Source organism: Sebastes fasciatus, chromosome 8, assembly GCF_043250625.1.
Source record: "Sebastes fasciatus isolate fSebFas1 chromosome 8, fSebFas1.pri, whole genome shotgun sequence".
Classification (NCBI taxonomy): Eukaryota; Metazoa; Chordata; class Actinopteri; order Perciformes; family Sebastidae; genus Sebastes; species Sebastes fasciatus.
This window is the reverse complement of record NC_133802.1, coordinates 12,877,505-12,894,260: the sequence shown is the minus strand read 5'-3', so window position 1 is coordinate 12,894,260 and position 16,756 is coordinate 12,877,505. Positions and strand designations below refer to the sequence as shown.

Below are 16,756 nucleotides of genomic sequence, written 5' to 3'. Positions count from 1 at the left end.
CGCGGTCGGGAGGCTGAGGCAGGAAAAGCCAACACTAGGATCAGCAGTGATTCATGGAGAGACCTTCGTCTGGTCAGCTAACATTACTGCCAAGCAGGTGAAATATAGAGTGATATTGTGGTTTTAGCTGATGTGTGTCGCCTCACTGTTTTGACGGATGCTCGCTCACATCCACGTAGCGCGCGCACACGGGCGAGCGCGAGCAACATGACACTGACTTTCGTTGACTTAACGGCCACAGTTGTCGCTGTTACAACCAATTTCTGATTCTTACAAATAGTCCCTTTAAATGGAAATTCATCAATTAGCATAATGTTACAGTGTATTTGAGCTGATGAGAACTTTCCACCACTCATTGCACTGACTCATTTACTGCATGGCTGATTGACAATGTTTGGTGACAAATGACACTAACTTAATCAGTCACACCCGATCAATAACCTTCTAACACCAAATATCCGCTGCTGCTGTTATAGATTATAATTCTTCTTTAATGCATTTATGCATATTTTTGCACATTTTTATTTTATAATTTAGTCTTTAATGCACATTTTTTGTAATATGTACATATCATCTGTCCCTTTATGTACATATTGTAATATGTACATACCTGTCACTGTAAATATAAATCCTACTCACTGGACATACAGTATATAAACATCTCCACATGCTGTACATAATCATCCAGTCCATGTATATCCATCTGGTATTTATTTCTTTGCACAACTGTATTGTATTGTTTACAACTTCCAAACACTTGACTTGTATATAGACATTATATTTTATTTTTGTATTCTTTTATTCTGTTAGGCCTATTTATATTCTGTGTAAGTGCATTGAGAGAGCTGCATTAAAAACAGAGTCAAATTCTGATAAAAACCATTAAAAACAAAAATATTTTCTTTTTTGTACCCAATAAAAAACTAATGAAATAGCCTACTGGGAAATTACGCTAAATCAATTGATTACAGAGTAAGAAGCCCCTTAGAAACTGTGGGTCTCCCTCTGTTTTCTGGTATTTTGCAGCATTTGCAATCATAGGCCTACTGATATTATCATCTTAATTTTTTATATGCAGCCTGCATCTCATCATATCTTATCTTTAATGTATCATGTTCCCCTTTATCTTCTGTTATTATGTTAGAAACAGTTCATTATTAAGAGCAATTTAATGGTGGAAGCAGATGTTACGTCATATTAAAAGTACACACAGACCAGTTCACTGCAAGGACACTTTAATTTATCAGAAGCAATAAATATTCACATCTCAATTCTCTATTCTTTCAGTACACATAATACATACACAAAGAAAAAAAATGTAAATCATTTGCTTTAAATGATATCAATAAGTGCACTGACATATAAACTTCTTTTAGGCTTTAATTTATATCATGGTAGCTCATTCTCTCACCTTCAGTCAGAAATAATAAGAAAAGAAAAAGAAGTCAATATTCCTTGTGGCCAACATCTCCCATCCCTGTCCCTCTTTTATATGTACATACTTAGTGGCACTCACATGCACGCACCTGAATACGGAATGGGAGTCGTTCGTCCCATATAGTTATGATAAGAAGCCTATGTATAGTATAATATGTACATTCAGATTTATACAGTACAATCTATTCAATAAGTGCAGATATATTCATGCAAGACGAGTCAAAAAAGGACACAATAAAAAGAAAAGGCTAGCCAACACACACTTATAAAATCTTCATCTGACATTCTCGACTTTCTCCAAACCTCCTTAAAATCCTTTTTGTTGAGGATTCAGATCTTGAACTTTTGCCATCTCTTTCAGTAGTTTGTTATACTTTGTCATCGCCCATTCATTCTCTCCTAAATCTGAATAGTTTTCCCTTGGTAATCGATCAATGGCACTGAAGGTAAATGACATCAGTGCTCAATTACATCCTCCAAAAACTGCAGTAGCAAAAGGGGTAACACTGACACAAGGCCCACAGAAATAAAAGGGGAAATACATTATGTACCTGTATAGGCTATTTTATATTCTTGAATCTTGTTATGCCGCGGCATCAGAAAAATTTAATAAGAGATTTCTAAAAGTGGCAGAAAAAGGAGGATCAGAAGAAGGCCATTTCTGACTTAAGACATCACGTGTGCAAAATCACAAAACCTCATGTAAAAGCGTGCTTCTTCAAAACAGAAAAACAGAAAATGACTAAATCTGATGACTGTGAGGAAGTGAGCCATGTATAATTATGAGGGACTGGCATCTTCCACTATGCTTTTCCAATTTCCGCAACCATATTTAAGCCTTTTTCCAATACTGGGAGCCTCATAAATATATATAAATAAAAATGAAACATGAACTCAGATCCTTTCTTTCAATTCAAGTTTTGTTAGTCACCCCATTTAAGAAATTGTGCCCCACCAAACAAAACAGAATATTGTTGGTGTTCAAATCAATTTGAACAAAACTAAACCTCATTCATTATTTTCAACAACCAACAATACTAATTATCAAAAAAAGATGAACTCAATGGAAAGCATGGTACTATGGAAATAAATCACACTTCACATATCGCAACGCCCTCTAGCGGTTATGGCGAACTGAGGGGATTTATATGTGCATATACTCTCTATAACCATGTACAAACATCTGCTGATATAATTAATCACTGATCAAAACAAGTATCGTACAATATTCATCATACATAGCAGGTATATCATAATATCGATAAAACGGCAAGAAGCTTCAGAAACATTCAAAATATGTTATTGATTGTATCGTTAATTTCCCATATACCCCACAAGGAATGCATTATAAAGCCAGGCGGCTCCTGTTGACATGTAAAAGACCATTAAGCAAAAGACTGTCAGGAAACCGTGCACTGGTTTTTAGAAGTTTTAAGACAAAGCAACATATCTGAGGTCTTCTTTAGAAAATAAGATGCCTGTCAGCAAAGCGGAACCTGCAAAAATGGACAGAGACATTGTGAAGCCAAGTAAATTATTGCAAAGTCAAGGGACGTTTTTTGCAACTCTCTGCTCTTTTTAATGCCAAACTCCGCCGGAATGCATTTAGTCGTTATTTGTTATTTACATCCCCATGTAAGCAGCTGGATTTATATGGTCTCCATTTTTTTCCAGTGTCACATTATCACATCTTGGTACTGTACATATAAATAGTCTCATACAGCCTCAACTAGACTTCAAACAATTAAAACTGAGGCAATATATCTAGATATAGATTTAGTTTTAAATTATATGGCTATAGATTTTTCTTGATATTGTGTGTGTTTATTCATATGGATGTGTGTGTCTTTCTGTGTGTGTGCAGGTTTCAAAGATGTATGCACATACTATTTAGCTGTAGCCGTGCTCTTTATCTCCACCTACATGTGTGGGAAACGGAGGTGAAAGTAACAGAGACGAAGCAAACTGCGTTTCCTCTTGTCACTAGCGCTGCTGCTGTTACTCTCTGTCCTGGCAGACTTGGTCCTGGACCTCGCTCTGCCCACCTCCTCCACTCTATAATCTGACCTCTGACCCCTGGGGCCCCACATCCGGCTCACACCACGGTACTTATCCGGTTGATAGGCTTGGACTTGGAGCTGCCCCCTGTACCTGTCGCTCCAGCCCCCGTCACCTGCGGCCCCTGCTGAGGCAGCCCGGGGTGCTGGGGGGGGAGAGGGGAGAGAGGTGTAAGAGGGGTAAGGGGGGACGAAGGGGGGGGTAAAGGGGAATGTGGTGGGGGAGGGGGGATAGATGAAAGAGGAGGGTACTGGGGCAGATACGGGCCGACGGTAGCTGCGTGATGCGCATTGACGGAGGCGGACGGAAGGTTGTGGGGCAGTGTGCCGAATATGAAGTGTGTTTGGTGGGTAGAGTGGTTGGCTGGGTGTGGTGTGTGCACGTGTCCGGGGTGGGTTTGGGAGTGTGCGTGGGGGTGCGGGTGCGGGTGGGAGTGGGACAGGGTTAACGGGAGTTTGGTACCAGGGACGGCACCCCCTCTGATAGAGTGTGTAGGCTGCGCGTGGTACAGGGTGAACTGTGGGTTCTGGGAATGTTGGGAGAGAGGAGAAAGGGGGGGGGGACATCCCACCACCATGTTGGCGTAACGAACCGGAAGCCCATGCTGGGAGAGCTGGGAGAGATGGGCCAGCTGCGGGTGCTGGCCGTGCAGGGGGCCAAGCGGTGCACGACAGGGAAGCGGGCCTCTCTGTACAGTATGAGGGGGCACCCCTTGCAAGGGAGGAGGGATAGTTTGGACGTGGTAGCGATGGTGATGGTAGTATGGTGGCGGGGGCTGCGCGGTGGCCACGTGACAGTACTGTGCGTGCAGCGCCTGGATCTTGGAGGGTCCCCCGTCCAGCTGGCACAGCGATGATGGGGAGTGAGGAGGGGGCCCTCCCGTAGTCGGTGGGGGTACAGGTGCGGGGTAAGGTGGCCCCGGTGGAATAAGGGGCCCTGGTGGTTTGGCGCGTTTGCTGCCAAATAGGGAGCCCAGGAAGGAGCCGCTGTTGTTGCTGCTGCTCCCCCCAGGGACACTCCCCGCTCCTGCTCTCTCTACACTGCTGGAGACTCCCCCCACTCCTGTCCCAGCAGTGGTATGTTGCTGCCCCGGCCCACCCCCCACCCCCGACCCGGGGCTCAGGATGGGGCGGTGAGGCCGAAAGTCTTCTGTTCCATAGCAGCCAGGCACCACGCCTGGCACTGTGTAGCGTTGGTGAGGCTGTGGGCTGCTAATGATGGAGCCCTGTGAGGATAAAAGCATCAGCATGTTTTAGAAAAATCACTGAAGGATTGCACTAAAGCCCCACTTACATCATCATCACACACAGGACATCTGGAGGTGGAGGTCATGCTTGGGCAAGAATGAACACACACAGCCATGCAGAGGGCGTCAGTGCAGGACAGATGTGGACACACGCATGTAGACGCGCACACCATCTATACGCACACTGTACACACAATGAGCGTGCTCGGGAAGATGAGGCACCAGTAAGGGGAAATGAAGGTCTATTAAAGGTTACAGGTCAACATCTAGTCTTTGAGACTTACTTCCATGGTACTGTCCAGAGAACCAACACTGTTCCTGCGACCACGTTTCCCTGCACCCCACCAGGAAGAGTCAGGTTAGCAAAGAGCGCAAGATTGGAAAGTTTGTTCACATGTGTTTTTGGAAAAAAAGATAGGAACCGCATAAGCTGAATGTCAGCGAGAGAGAGGAACAGGATGTAATAGAGATAAAATCATTGTGGAAGCTACCCGAGCTGACAGAAAGGAAGTGGAATTGAACCCCGTCTCTGAGGTGCTGTTTCCTCACCTGCGTCTGATAGGTCCCTGAGAGATGAGCTGAGCGCCGTGCGTTTGAGACCCTCGCCCACTGAGCAGCTGTCATCAAAACTCGTCCGTCCCAGGGTGCCGTTCACAACATCGCCCTTCACGCCTCCGACCACACCTCCAGTGAGCAAGCTGGGCCGCATCACACCTTTCTGTTTCTCCAACTCCGCTGTAAACAAACACACAGGGCACAGGGGGATTTCAAATGAGAGGCATACCAGCACTCCATTTCTTGATGTTGAAAGCTGTACAGAGCATCACACCCACTGAAGTTACAGTAATGACCAGTAGATGGGGTGCTTACATTCCACTCTGTATTTCTCCATCTCTTGCACTTCAGCAATACTCTCCCTGAGGTCGCTAACAAAGCGGGTGCGGTCTTGCTGACTGGGTGCCATAAAGACGATAAGAACCTTCCTGTCCCCGCCCAGGACTGCTGAGGTCAGGCGGATACCATGAGGGTAGTCTAAGACATGCAAACAGAGAGAAATAACATACTTTATAATCATACAGGGGTAATTAAGAAGAGTTGAAATGTGCAAACGGCAAAACGTCTTCTTACAGGAGTTCTGGAACATGTGCACTTGCATCTCAACCAACGGGAAAGATTGTCTGAAACTATAAGTCACTGAGGTTTTCTTCTTCTGGAAGATTTTGGTCACCTGATGGGATGGATAGATAGGATTTTTTTTAACATGGTCCTTTAAATCTTATGTGCCATGTCTTTAAAAAGTGATGAATGTGAGTCTTACCACCAGAAGGTCGTTAAAGAGGAAGACCTCTCGCTGGTGCACTCCTGTCCTCTGAGGTCTGTTGGGGTCAGGGACCTCGTAGAGCTGGCAGCAACACACCAGCCTACGATGGGGAAGGGACAGCACCTATATGGACAAATACAGTACAAAATGAATAAACCTTTAACTCGTAGTGGCAAGATATTGTAAAGCCCTGTATTTTGCTCACAGGCTTCTTGCCCACAATGACTCTCTCCACTGCCTGCACTTGGGACACGTGGTCATCGTTGGTCCGCAGCTCCCATTTCTGTATCCGCTGGTAGATCCCAACCAGTAGGTCCCTGGGTATATCCTGACCATTGTCTACGCCTTGGGTGGAGACACGGAAAAGGGAGGGTTTTAGGAAATGATACACACAAAACGGCCTGATTATACTGATGCAAGCATTCTTGTGATATTAACAGTTTTCACACACAAGAGGCAGCATTTGATAGCTGACAAAAAACACTTAAAGTTCAACTGAAATCCCATTTAGTCATCCCTGTTTGTAGTCCAAAATATATATATATATTTTTCTAAATGTATTGTCAATAGTTTTTTAATATTAAAAGGAAGAAAAAAGGGTTTTGGGGAAATATAAGAAGTACTCCTTTTCATCTGAATGGGTGTTTTGGCGTCGCTGTGTTTGATTGACAGCAGCCTGGCAGGCTACCAGAGCGGCGGTGTTCCAACCGAGGGAACAAGAGACAAAGGAGACAAACTTGCTCTGTAGCCTACATGTCATAGGCAGACAGCATGTTGTTAGTGATACTGAAGAGTAGAAGGACCACACCAGATCAAACACGTTGTCTAATGTGCTTCTGCTGAGCAGTTAATTGGCTATCCAGCCTGCAAACTGACATCAGCAGAGCACTTCTCCACTGTGAATGTTTGTTCGGTGGCTCGTTCAACAAGCTGAGGGGCAGGATGTGTTCATGTTTGTACGTTAAATAAGAACGAGACTGTAGCAGGAAAGCTAATGGGGGTTGTTGTTCAGAGTCTGTGGCTATTGTGTTGTGAAGCAGGCTGCTGTCCGGCTCAATTCTGTCAAATGTGTGCATGGTTGTATGTAAGTGTATGGCTGTATTTGTAAATGTGAATGTATGAGTATGTATGTTTTTAATTTCTATGATGGAAAATCATATATAGATCTCTAAGTAACACTTTATAATAACCATCATTTATAAATGGTAAATTGATAGATCATTAAACTTAGTTAATAGTTATTTTTCTGTTCACAAACTAAACTAAATTAATAATTAATAATGTTTACTAATTCTTAGTAATGATATAATTTATATTCTTTTAACAGTATATTGTTGCAAACGTATAAAAAATGTATATACTATATACAGTATATAAAAGTAACCTTTAACCTTGTTAAATGGTTGATAAATAATTTGTAAAGCATCTATAAACAATATTTATATAGATATTTAATACTTTAATATTGTTAATATGTAATGTTTATAGATGCGTTGCAAATGATTTCTTAAAGATTTACAAATCATTTGGTAATTATTAATACTTTATACAGTATATAAAATGTTATAATGTGTGCAACAATAAACTGATAATAAATTGCTTACTAATGTAATCAGAATGTAATTGTTATCGTCTCTCATCAGCTATGATACAATATATAATTTATAAACAAATTATTTCATATTACACAAACTATTGATAAAATAACTTAAATTATAGAATTACTAATAATTATCAAATATTATTATCATTTCATTGTGTGAACAGTAAAATAACTATTAACTAAGTTTAATTATCTACAAATTTACCATTTATAAATGATGGTTATTATAAAGTGTTAGTGATTTCTATTTTTATCAATGTAAATTCTGCTTCTAGTCAGTTGTCAAGAAAAAAAGTGACCATCTGCTCTGCCTGTGATAGCTCGCTGACGTTACTGCTTTATGCAGGATTTGATTGGCTGTATCAAAAATAAACCAAAACCAGTGGGCGCCATCATGAAAAAAATATCAAATAAACAATTCTTCCTTTTGTTTTCTGATTTCTCCTCAAAGGAGAACACGTAACAAGTGATGTACAGAGCAGATATTTATCGTAACAGACAAAAACAAAAGCTATTTAATTTCAGTTGGACTTCAACACTTCTCCTTCCTAATATAATGCAACATGTCCATAAAGACAACATGTTAGAAAGACAACATTAATACTGCCTAATGTGTGTATCAAGTGTATGTGTCTTTTGTGTCTGGTAGCACCTCTCAAATTCTTGATGAAATCCTCTAGCTTCATCTTCCTCTCAGCTTTGACATTGGGACTGTACATGTCCGTGTTGAGGAGGATGATGGCAAAGGCCAAGATAAAGATGGTGTCCGGGTTCTGGAACTGCCGGACCAGCGTTGGATTACACACACAGTATCTCTGACTGCACAAGAGACAGAAACAACGTGTTCAAACATTAGATGCTGCAGCCATGGCTGTTAATATTCAGTGCATCTTTATCACTCAGGCCTTTCTCTATTGTAAACCCACTGTGTCCAACACACACGAACCTGAAAGCCTCTATGAGCCGCTCCACTTTCTGGGCTTCTCCTTGAACTTTAATCTGAGCCTGAAACTTCCTGAGAGCGTCGTCCAGGTCCATCCCTGAGAAGTCCATCTCATCCACCACACAGCTGAAACACATAAAGCAGAGGTCACAGTCTAACCTCTCCTGATGCACAAACTCAGTAGCATCCATCATGTCACATATCATTACACACCATGTTTGTGTGTGTGGGGAAGGGATTGGTTTTGCCTCAAGGTTGAATCCATTCAGACTTGGCATGAAATATGTGAGCTGAAATGTGGTGTGCACTTATGCTGATCTGTGTTCATTCGTCTGGATCTTTTTGACATGTCTGCATATTACAAATTCTATCTATTACAATGGTCCTTCTAAAGAAAAAAAACTGCTGATGATCTCTTCTGTGCTTTCTATTCCCATACTCACTCTAAAACATCTTTGTTGAATTGTTTCTGCCGGTTTCCCAGGAACTCTCCAATCATCTGCCTGCTGAGGCCCTTTCTCTCCAGGATGAAACGAGCAATCCCAACAGGAGTGTCTGATACAAAACCTCTCTCTATCAGGTACTGGATCCCTTTCTCTGGCTTCCTGTAGTCAGTGAAAAAGAACTTTCTCACTACAACTTCATAAAGTTGAATTACCATAAAAATGGCACTTCAGTTTTAAGCATCTTACTTGTTGAAGAGGTTGAGACCTATGCGGTACTGGCGTCTCTGCACCACATCGCTGTTGAAGGGCGGGGAGTCCCAGCTATGGCGGCTCTCTCTCTGGTAGGTCTGCTTCCCCAGAGGTGGAAGAGGCTCCCGAAGGCTGTCCTGAGACGAGGAGCCCGAGCTGCAGTTGACCGTCTCGTTGGAGTTGGTGGTGGAGTTGAGCGAGTCGTTGTCTCCGTCCGAGCAGCACGGCTGCTCCAGACCGCCGGGTGGCAGAGCTGTGGAGGAGGAGGAGGACAGAGGAGTGGTGGGGGGCTGTTGTGGGGAGGAGGACGACGATGGCGTGTCCGGGTACTGATGGTGGTGGATAGGGTGGTGGTGATGGTGGTGGTGTGCCGCCACCTGGTGAGGGATGTGTGTGGGTATGGGTCTGCCAGGGGCCCGGGTCTGACCCTGGGCCGCTGCCGTGGAGGAAGGGCGGGTGCCCGTGTTGGGGGAGTGTTTGACGGTTCCCTGAGGGGAGCCAGCCCCTACCCCAGGCTCCTGCTCGTAGACCAGCTGTCTTGTCAGAGAGCCACGATCTGAGCGGTCGCTCATGTCCACCGAGCTGTCGCTGGGCGGCTCGATAGTGAGGAGAGGCAGATGTGCGCCCCTTAGTCGATAGTCCCTGCATTCGGTGCACGGGGTGCTGCGCCGACTGTTACTGCTGCCCCCTCCCTCAGTGTCCCTGCTGTCCTCTCGGCCTCCGACGCCACCACCGGGGCCCCAGTACTCCGTATCTGTGCTGCTGGGCGCCCGATCCAGGGACAGCGGGGATGTCGGCATGCCATCGTCCATGTAAAGGGTGACGTCACTGTACGAGGTGGCGGTGCTGTCGCCATGCATACTGAGTCCTCCTCCAGCACCCCTGGCTCGTTCTCCCAAACCTCTCTGGGAGGAGGGGTTGCTGCTGCTGCTCCACACGCACTCCCCGAAGTCTTCACTAATCCCTCCGCCCTCCCTGCTGCCCTCCTGGGAGTCATCGCGACCCGCGCGGCAGGTGAGGGCATCATCTATGGAGTCAGCTAAGGACTTGACCTGGAGGGGACACAACGAGTTCAGCATTGAGGGTCTAAGGCTGATGGTGCCGGGTATTGTTGACAAGATTAGATACGTCTTTTAGTTTGCTTTGTCCAGTTGTTTGAGGAGTTTTTTAAGTTCTGCTAGTAAGAGAACTGAGACTGTCATGTCATATGAGTTCTACAAATAAATGAACACTGTTACCTGTTTGGAGAAGGAGTCCTCTAAGTGGGTGTAGTCTCCAGGCCGGTCTGGGTCGGGGGAATGAGGAGGCCCTATGGCGACGTTGTGGGTGAAGTTGGTCTGTGTCTGGGCCTGCTGCTGAGGCTGTCGCTCATCGAAGGAATACTGCAGTCTCATGTTGGACAGGATGATGCGGCGTGTCATGCGGCTTTCTGACGCGGAACTCCTGAGGCGCTCAAAGTTCTTGTTCATGCGATACTGCCTGAAGGCCGTCTGAATGATCCTAGCTGCTCTGCGACTTACAAAGGAGCCACCATACTTTCTCTCCAGCATCTCCACCTGGCAAAAGGTGCAAGAAAAGAAGAACACAGATTACAGAAAAGGAATCCATCATCTGTTTGCTGGTGCTCATGGCTTCTAGGAAACACCAAAGATTACAAACATTTGCACACCAAATCCTCTGACCAACAGTATTCCCATCATTGGTACCTTCTTATCCTGCATATCCGTCGATAGTTCATAGCTGTCTGAAAGGACCTTGCATCTCTTGTTCTCCTCTTCCTCTTGTTTGCGGAGGGCCAAACTCGCAGGTTGGTGGCGCGTTCGCAGTGCCCAGGCCAAGCTGGCTGAACTGGAGGCGGACACGCATGAAGGGTCCCTGGATGCGGAGGGTGCGCTGCTGGTGCTGCTGTCAGTGTAGCGCTCTGAGCCGCGCAGGTAAGGCGCCTGGCTGAATGAGCTGTCTTTGTGGGTGCCCGTCTCTGGACACTGGGAATCCCCTTCCACACTACAGGAGAAGATGAGCAGCAGCTTTTAGAATGAGTCACAAGTAGCTTGACACAAAATGTTACACCACCAAACACTTTGTGTAAAGTGAAAATTAGAGACTGAATGAATTATTGAGTGAGTTCAGCGTCACTAAATTACGTCGAAGTACTTAAAGGTACAGTGTGTATGACTTGGCGGCATCTAGTGGTGTGGTCAAAAAGTATAGAAGCAAAGAGACAAAAGCCGCCATTTTGGACTGAAAACGCGTATTATATTTATAACATTTCATTGTTCAACACAGGACATTTCGGTAGAAAATAACAATAGAATAGAAACAATTTTGTTTTACTTTTGTATGACACTTTTTAGGCGGACGTTTTACTGGCGTCCGGTAGTCGCTTTCAGTCCAAAATGGCAGAAACGTATCTTTGCTGATGGGCGCTGATGTTGCAATGGAACGAACAATTGACTTTAACTTCTTAGCAATATACGTTCTTTGGTGTGGTTGCAGATTGCAACCAACTGAGTACCCCTCCGCTCACTCCTCCCTTTCCAAGACTGCGGTAATGTGAGCCAACAAGTGCATAACCATGGTAACGCCGTTCGCCTTGCTCAAAGGCCATCCTTACCATAATAACACTACTTTAGGAGCAACGGAAGTCAGATGGTGGCTGGCGGTACCACGGTTTTACACACTGCGGCTCATGCTACCGCAGTTTCACAAGTCGGAGAACTACGGTGGCCTTCAGGTAACGTAAAAACGTGAAAGGCTCTCTCGAGAGCCAGTGTTTGGTTTGTTCGTTCTGGGCTACTGTAGAAACATGGTGGAGAAACATGGCGGACTCAGTGAAGAGGACCCGCTCCCTATGTAGATATGAAGGACTCATTCTAAGCTAACAAAAACACAATTCTTAATTTCAGGTGATTATACACTAGAAAACATACCTATATTCCATTTCTGCCAATAGATCCCCCAAAATGCAACACACTGTTCCTTTAAGAGCTATAAAGACTTACGTGTAAACTTTAGAGCGGCGAGGAGATAACCATCTCTTAGTGGAACTCATGGCGAACGAATAGCTTGTAACTTCCTTTTGCTTCAGCTGTGCCAAAGCATGAGATCTGACAACATTCCTCCTTGTCTACATGGTGATTTGATGATCCAATAATAGATATAAAAGGTCTCTGACCTCTATCTCCTTCTTTTAATGAGTCAGGAGGACGAGTTAATATACTACAACGTTTAGCCAAACCTACTAGTGTTCATGCACTGCCTTAGTCTGCTTCTCACTTTCTTGTTCCCTCTGTCTGTCTCTCAGTGTATCCTTTTGTCTGACACACAACAGTGATAGCACATTTTGAGGAGTCACCAACCACTAAAACACACTCATCCAGTGCCACATACCAGCAACACCATCCTGACAGGAAAGACCAGGTTGTTACGTTAGCAGCAGCAGGTGTAAAACAGGCACTTCAGCTCACCATGGAATATCGTGAGACAAAACACATGACAGAGCACACCTCCTATCAGATTCACTACTCTCACTCAGTCTATTACACAAAAGCAAGCAGCTAAGGTTTCCACCCAAATGGAAACAATGATATTTGCAGCCAGCAAAGCAATAACCCAAAACTTATCAGGATTCAAGTAAGTCCAGAGATCCTACAGTCCAGTGTCCCGTTGTGCACGTTTGCCCAGACAAAATCCAAGTCAATTAGTCAGTCTGTGTTTAGGAGAACAACCACAGTCACATGTTCCTGCCTACATTTCCTCCTTGTGTTAGCCGCACCCCCTTCTGTCAGCTGTCCCACAAAAACAAGGCGTACAAGAAGTAGAGAGCCAGGGTTAGGGATGTGTGGGAGCGTCACATTCAGCACATGGAATAGGCAAATCTGGCATCGCTTGTGTGGTTTCTACCTTTTGCATGGCTTCGGCACACATTCATGCAGAACACAAAAACAGGACTGAAATGGTGCCTTGTTTACTGTAACCACAGTTTTTTCTTTGAGTTGGGTCAGCTCATGTCCTCCTCCCTCCCTCATTGTGGTGTAACTGTTCCACTGGATCGCACAGACTTCCTGTGTTAGTGTTTAGTTGCTACCAACAGAACAAGAAGTGAAAGGCTTCTCAAGGAACAAGGAAACAACTTGTAGGTATTTTAATTTGTTAGTTTTGATCTGGTAGGTGATGCTGAAACACAAACATATCACTTAGACTCAGAGTCTTTGCAGTGGACTGAGTGGGGGAAACGTTTACAATGCAGGACATCCTGTGCCTACAAGCAACACATGACCCGGCTAAATTATTGTTGTCAACTCCATTATGTTGCATAACGTAAGAGTCATGCAAAAGCCCAGTTATACAAAGACACAATTCTGACATCTGCAGGAAAGCACACATCACTACAGCTAAGTTGTAAATATTAAACTCCACATATTTTTATCTATGTAATGTTTGCAGGGAATTAATCAAACATTAACAAGCGTTATGTGCTTCGTTTCCACTTAGAGCAAATTAATTATGAGCAACAAGTTGTTGCGCACAACATCCATCTCCTCTTGAAAATGTGTTTTTATCTCTCTCTCTGTGTGCAGCATCATTTATCATTCCTCCTCCTCTGCTCCTTAAATAGAGAAACTTAGAAGCGGGAGGGGGTTGCTTGGTGACGGTTGCTGTGGGACCTTTGTGGGCGGCGAGGCAGTTGTTAGGATGAGAAGCGTAGTTGCCATGACAATGTATTGACTGTTATCACCGCTGAGGTGGGTGTTGAAGATGCTCCACAGGTTGTGCATGACAGTGTGCATAATACTTCTCTTGTAAACAGATAAAATAACAGAATATATATATTTGCGCAGAGTGAACCAGCGTTGTCTCAACATGTTTGTTTATTAAGAATGGAAGCCTGGATTAATCATCTACTTTTAGTACCTATTTGCACATTGTCTAAACTGTGTGAATAGAGAATTCTGTCTTCTTCAGAGCTGCTTAAAACTGCTCCTTTTAAGGAATGGAAACTAGCCACATGAGGGCCTTCTGCTCATTGCCAACAGGTAGACACAAGCAGGGACTCGGCTTCACTCTAACTTCCTGCCATGCACATCAGCAGCCAGGAGCAGATGGTATTTTCATTCAACTGAGTCACAGAAACCTAAAATACATGCAACGCGACATTAGGGAGTCACAAGCCTGCGCTCATAAATTTCTCTCTGAATATTCACAGCTGTTGCCTCCATAATAATCCTTATACATTTCAGCTGCTGTGTTCACACCAGTCATAAAGACGGAAAAAATGTGCTTTTCTGCAGTTCTTCCTCTGAGCTTTATGAGGACGAGTTCAAGTTGAGAGACACCTATTAAAACTCTACAAGTTTCATTTGAAATAAAAAATTAATTCTGTTCCAAGATTGATTTTTTCCTTCCCTATGCGAGGCTTTGCAACCCACCTCCAAGCGTGCATGCATTAAACAACACTATCATTTGTTTTTTGCCCGCAGCGAGAGCCAGGCAGTATAACATGGCGGTGTGAGACGAGGTGAGGATGATATACGAGTTAAAAAAAAAAGTTTGTTGTATAAAACATGAGTGTGGCCATATCGCAGATGGCATCTGTACCTCATTACTTATGTAAGAAAGCCTGTATTCCTGTTACAGTGCCAGAGAGAGAGGTTCTCCCCAGAGGCTCCATCATAAAGAGCAGCCCAGAGTTTCACTACCTCCAACCATTTAATTGGAGCTTGAAACAGATGGTTGGAATCTAATAAACAGGAAAGTGATCGCTGATGGTGTTATGAGAATAAAAGAAGACGTGGGCAGAAATTGACAAGAGCTCCGGTGAGAGAAATTGAAAAGTGAATGGGGGGTGAAGTACAATGTCAACTCCTTGCAGTCCCCTGCCTCCTGTGCCTCGCTCATACAATATTGATGTGCTGACGGTGTGTGTCTTGTGTGTGAGAGAGCGGCGGTGGGTCTGAGTGTGTCATCGAACCCACAGCAGGATAAGGAGGCTGGCTGGGGGATTAACCCGCCACGGAGGAGCCAATAATTGCATCGATCTGTCTGTTGACTCATTTCCACTCGAGCATTGACTCAGAGTAGTTATCTCATCATATCCTGTCTAATTTCCTCATCTCCTACTTTTGTGTCATTTTGCCATTTGTTCCAAAGCTTATCATCCAATATAAGTGACCCCTGTGACACAATTGTGGAGTATGAATGATTAAAGGAACAGTGTGTAACATTTTGAGGGATCTATTAGCAGTGATGGAATATATATATACAGTATGTCCAGCCCAAACGGGCTTCTGAGACACCATTATTTAGAAAATAAAGAAAAGACAATTGCAGAAACCAGAGTAGCAGCATAAATTACGAATAATACAAAAAAAATAAACCATTCTGACATTTTTTCCAAGCTTGAGAAACAAAAGTAGCCAAGCATTCAAATTAAATAGTCATTCTGTTTGGTCATCATCCGAGCACCAAAACATTTCTGGATTTTGGACATTTAAAATAGAAGTTCTTAACTCATCATAGTATGGACAATACAAAAGAAAATGTGATTCATTTTCAACTTCTCCTAACTTGCATACTTCGCACAACCTGTTGTCTTTCTGGATGTTTTTAAATCTACCAATTTCAACGGCCAAAGGAAGGATTCCTGTTCTTAACTGTGCAACTAAAGAGTTTGCTGTAACATAAGATTCAGTGGCATAATTGTGCTTGATTTGAATATATGTTCATAATTTTGGTTTTAACAATATATCTTTCAACCATATTTCTTCAAATTTAGCCAGTAACTTTCTTTCTTCTAATTGTGTCCATGCTGCATGATGAATTATTACTATACATATATTGCAATTCAGCCTCCTCAAAAATAGCATGAAGTTCTGTAGCCCATGGAGCATTATGTGATTTACTCCAAAGAAAACCCTTCTTATTGATCCTGTATTGTGACATATTAAGCAAACAGTTCCACAGTCTTATCGTTTCACATTTTCGCATTATTGATCTAGGAATCCATCCCATAATCACCCTGAACAGCCAAAGTATAGGAGCAAACTTATGAACACCAAAAAACAGCGTGCAGCTCTGTTCTGTATAGAGTCTGCTATTTTACATTAGCTAATACTTTTATTACTTACTTTAATACATTTTCATAATACACTAATGAAAACATAGTTATGAATATTATAGTCCGTCACCTATATTCCAGTTTCAGTATCACCTGAAACTAAGAAGTGTTGTGTTTTCTTTAGATTAGAATGAGCCCTTCATATCTACATAGGGAGTGGGTCCTCTGCATGAAGTCTGCCATGTTGTTCCGCCACGTTTCTACAGTAGCCCAAACCAAACACTGAATCTAGAGAGAGCCTTTCATGTTTTTACGTTACCTGAAGGCCATCATAGTTTGGCCACACGCTTGTGAAACTGCAGTAACATCAGCCACATTTGCATGAGTGCAAAAACG

The 16,756-nt window shown here is 43.6% G+C and overlaps 1 protein-coding gene across 4 annotated transcripts in view; it reads right to left on the bottom strand.

The window, feature by feature from the left end:
* Positions 1 to 1,220: 1,220 nt before the first annotated feature.
* iqsec2b (IQ motif and Sec7 domain ArfGEF 2b) overlaps positions 1,221 to 16,756 on the bottom strand; it is a 33,426-nt gene continuing 17,890 nt past the window's right edge. For 2 of the 4 annotated variants that reach the window (XM_074643518.1, XM_074643521.1), the window contains exons 2-14: positions 11,010 to 11,307; positions 10,542 to 10,859; positions 9,301 to 10,355; positions 9,052 to 9,213; positions 8,612 to 8,734; positions 8,318 to 8,484; positions 6,268 to 6,407; positions 6,060 to 6,185; positions 5,870 to 5,969; positions 5,612 to 5,773; positions 5,291 to 5,476; positions 5,026 to 5,075; positions 1,221 to 4,720 (exon numbers count right to left, since the gene is read on the bottom strand). In XM_074643518.1, coding sequence (XP_074499619.1) covers positions 3,533 to 4,720; positions 5,026 to 5,075; positions 5,291 to 5,476; positions 5,612 to 5,773; positions 5,870 to 5,969; positions 6,060 to 6,185; positions 6,268 to 6,407; positions 8,318 to 8,484; positions 8,612 to 8,734; positions 9,052 to 9,213; positions 9,301 to 10,355; positions 10,542 to 10,859; positions 11,010 to 11,307 — 4,075 coding nt within the window. In that variant the 3' untranslated portion in view covers positions 1,221 to 3,532. Of the gene's footprint in view, positions 4,721 to 5,025; positions 5,076 to 5,290; positions 5,477 to 5,611; positions 5,774 to 5,869; positions 5,970 to 6,059; positions 6,186 to 6,267; positions 6,408 to 8,317; positions 8,485 to 8,611; positions 8,735 to 9,051; positions 9,214 to 9,300; positions 10,356 to 10,541; positions 10,860 to 11,009; positions 11,308 to 12,305; positions 14,832 to 16,756 lie in introns of those variants that run through there. The other 2 variants (XM_074643519.1, XM_074643520.1) reach the window with 2 other exon arrangements.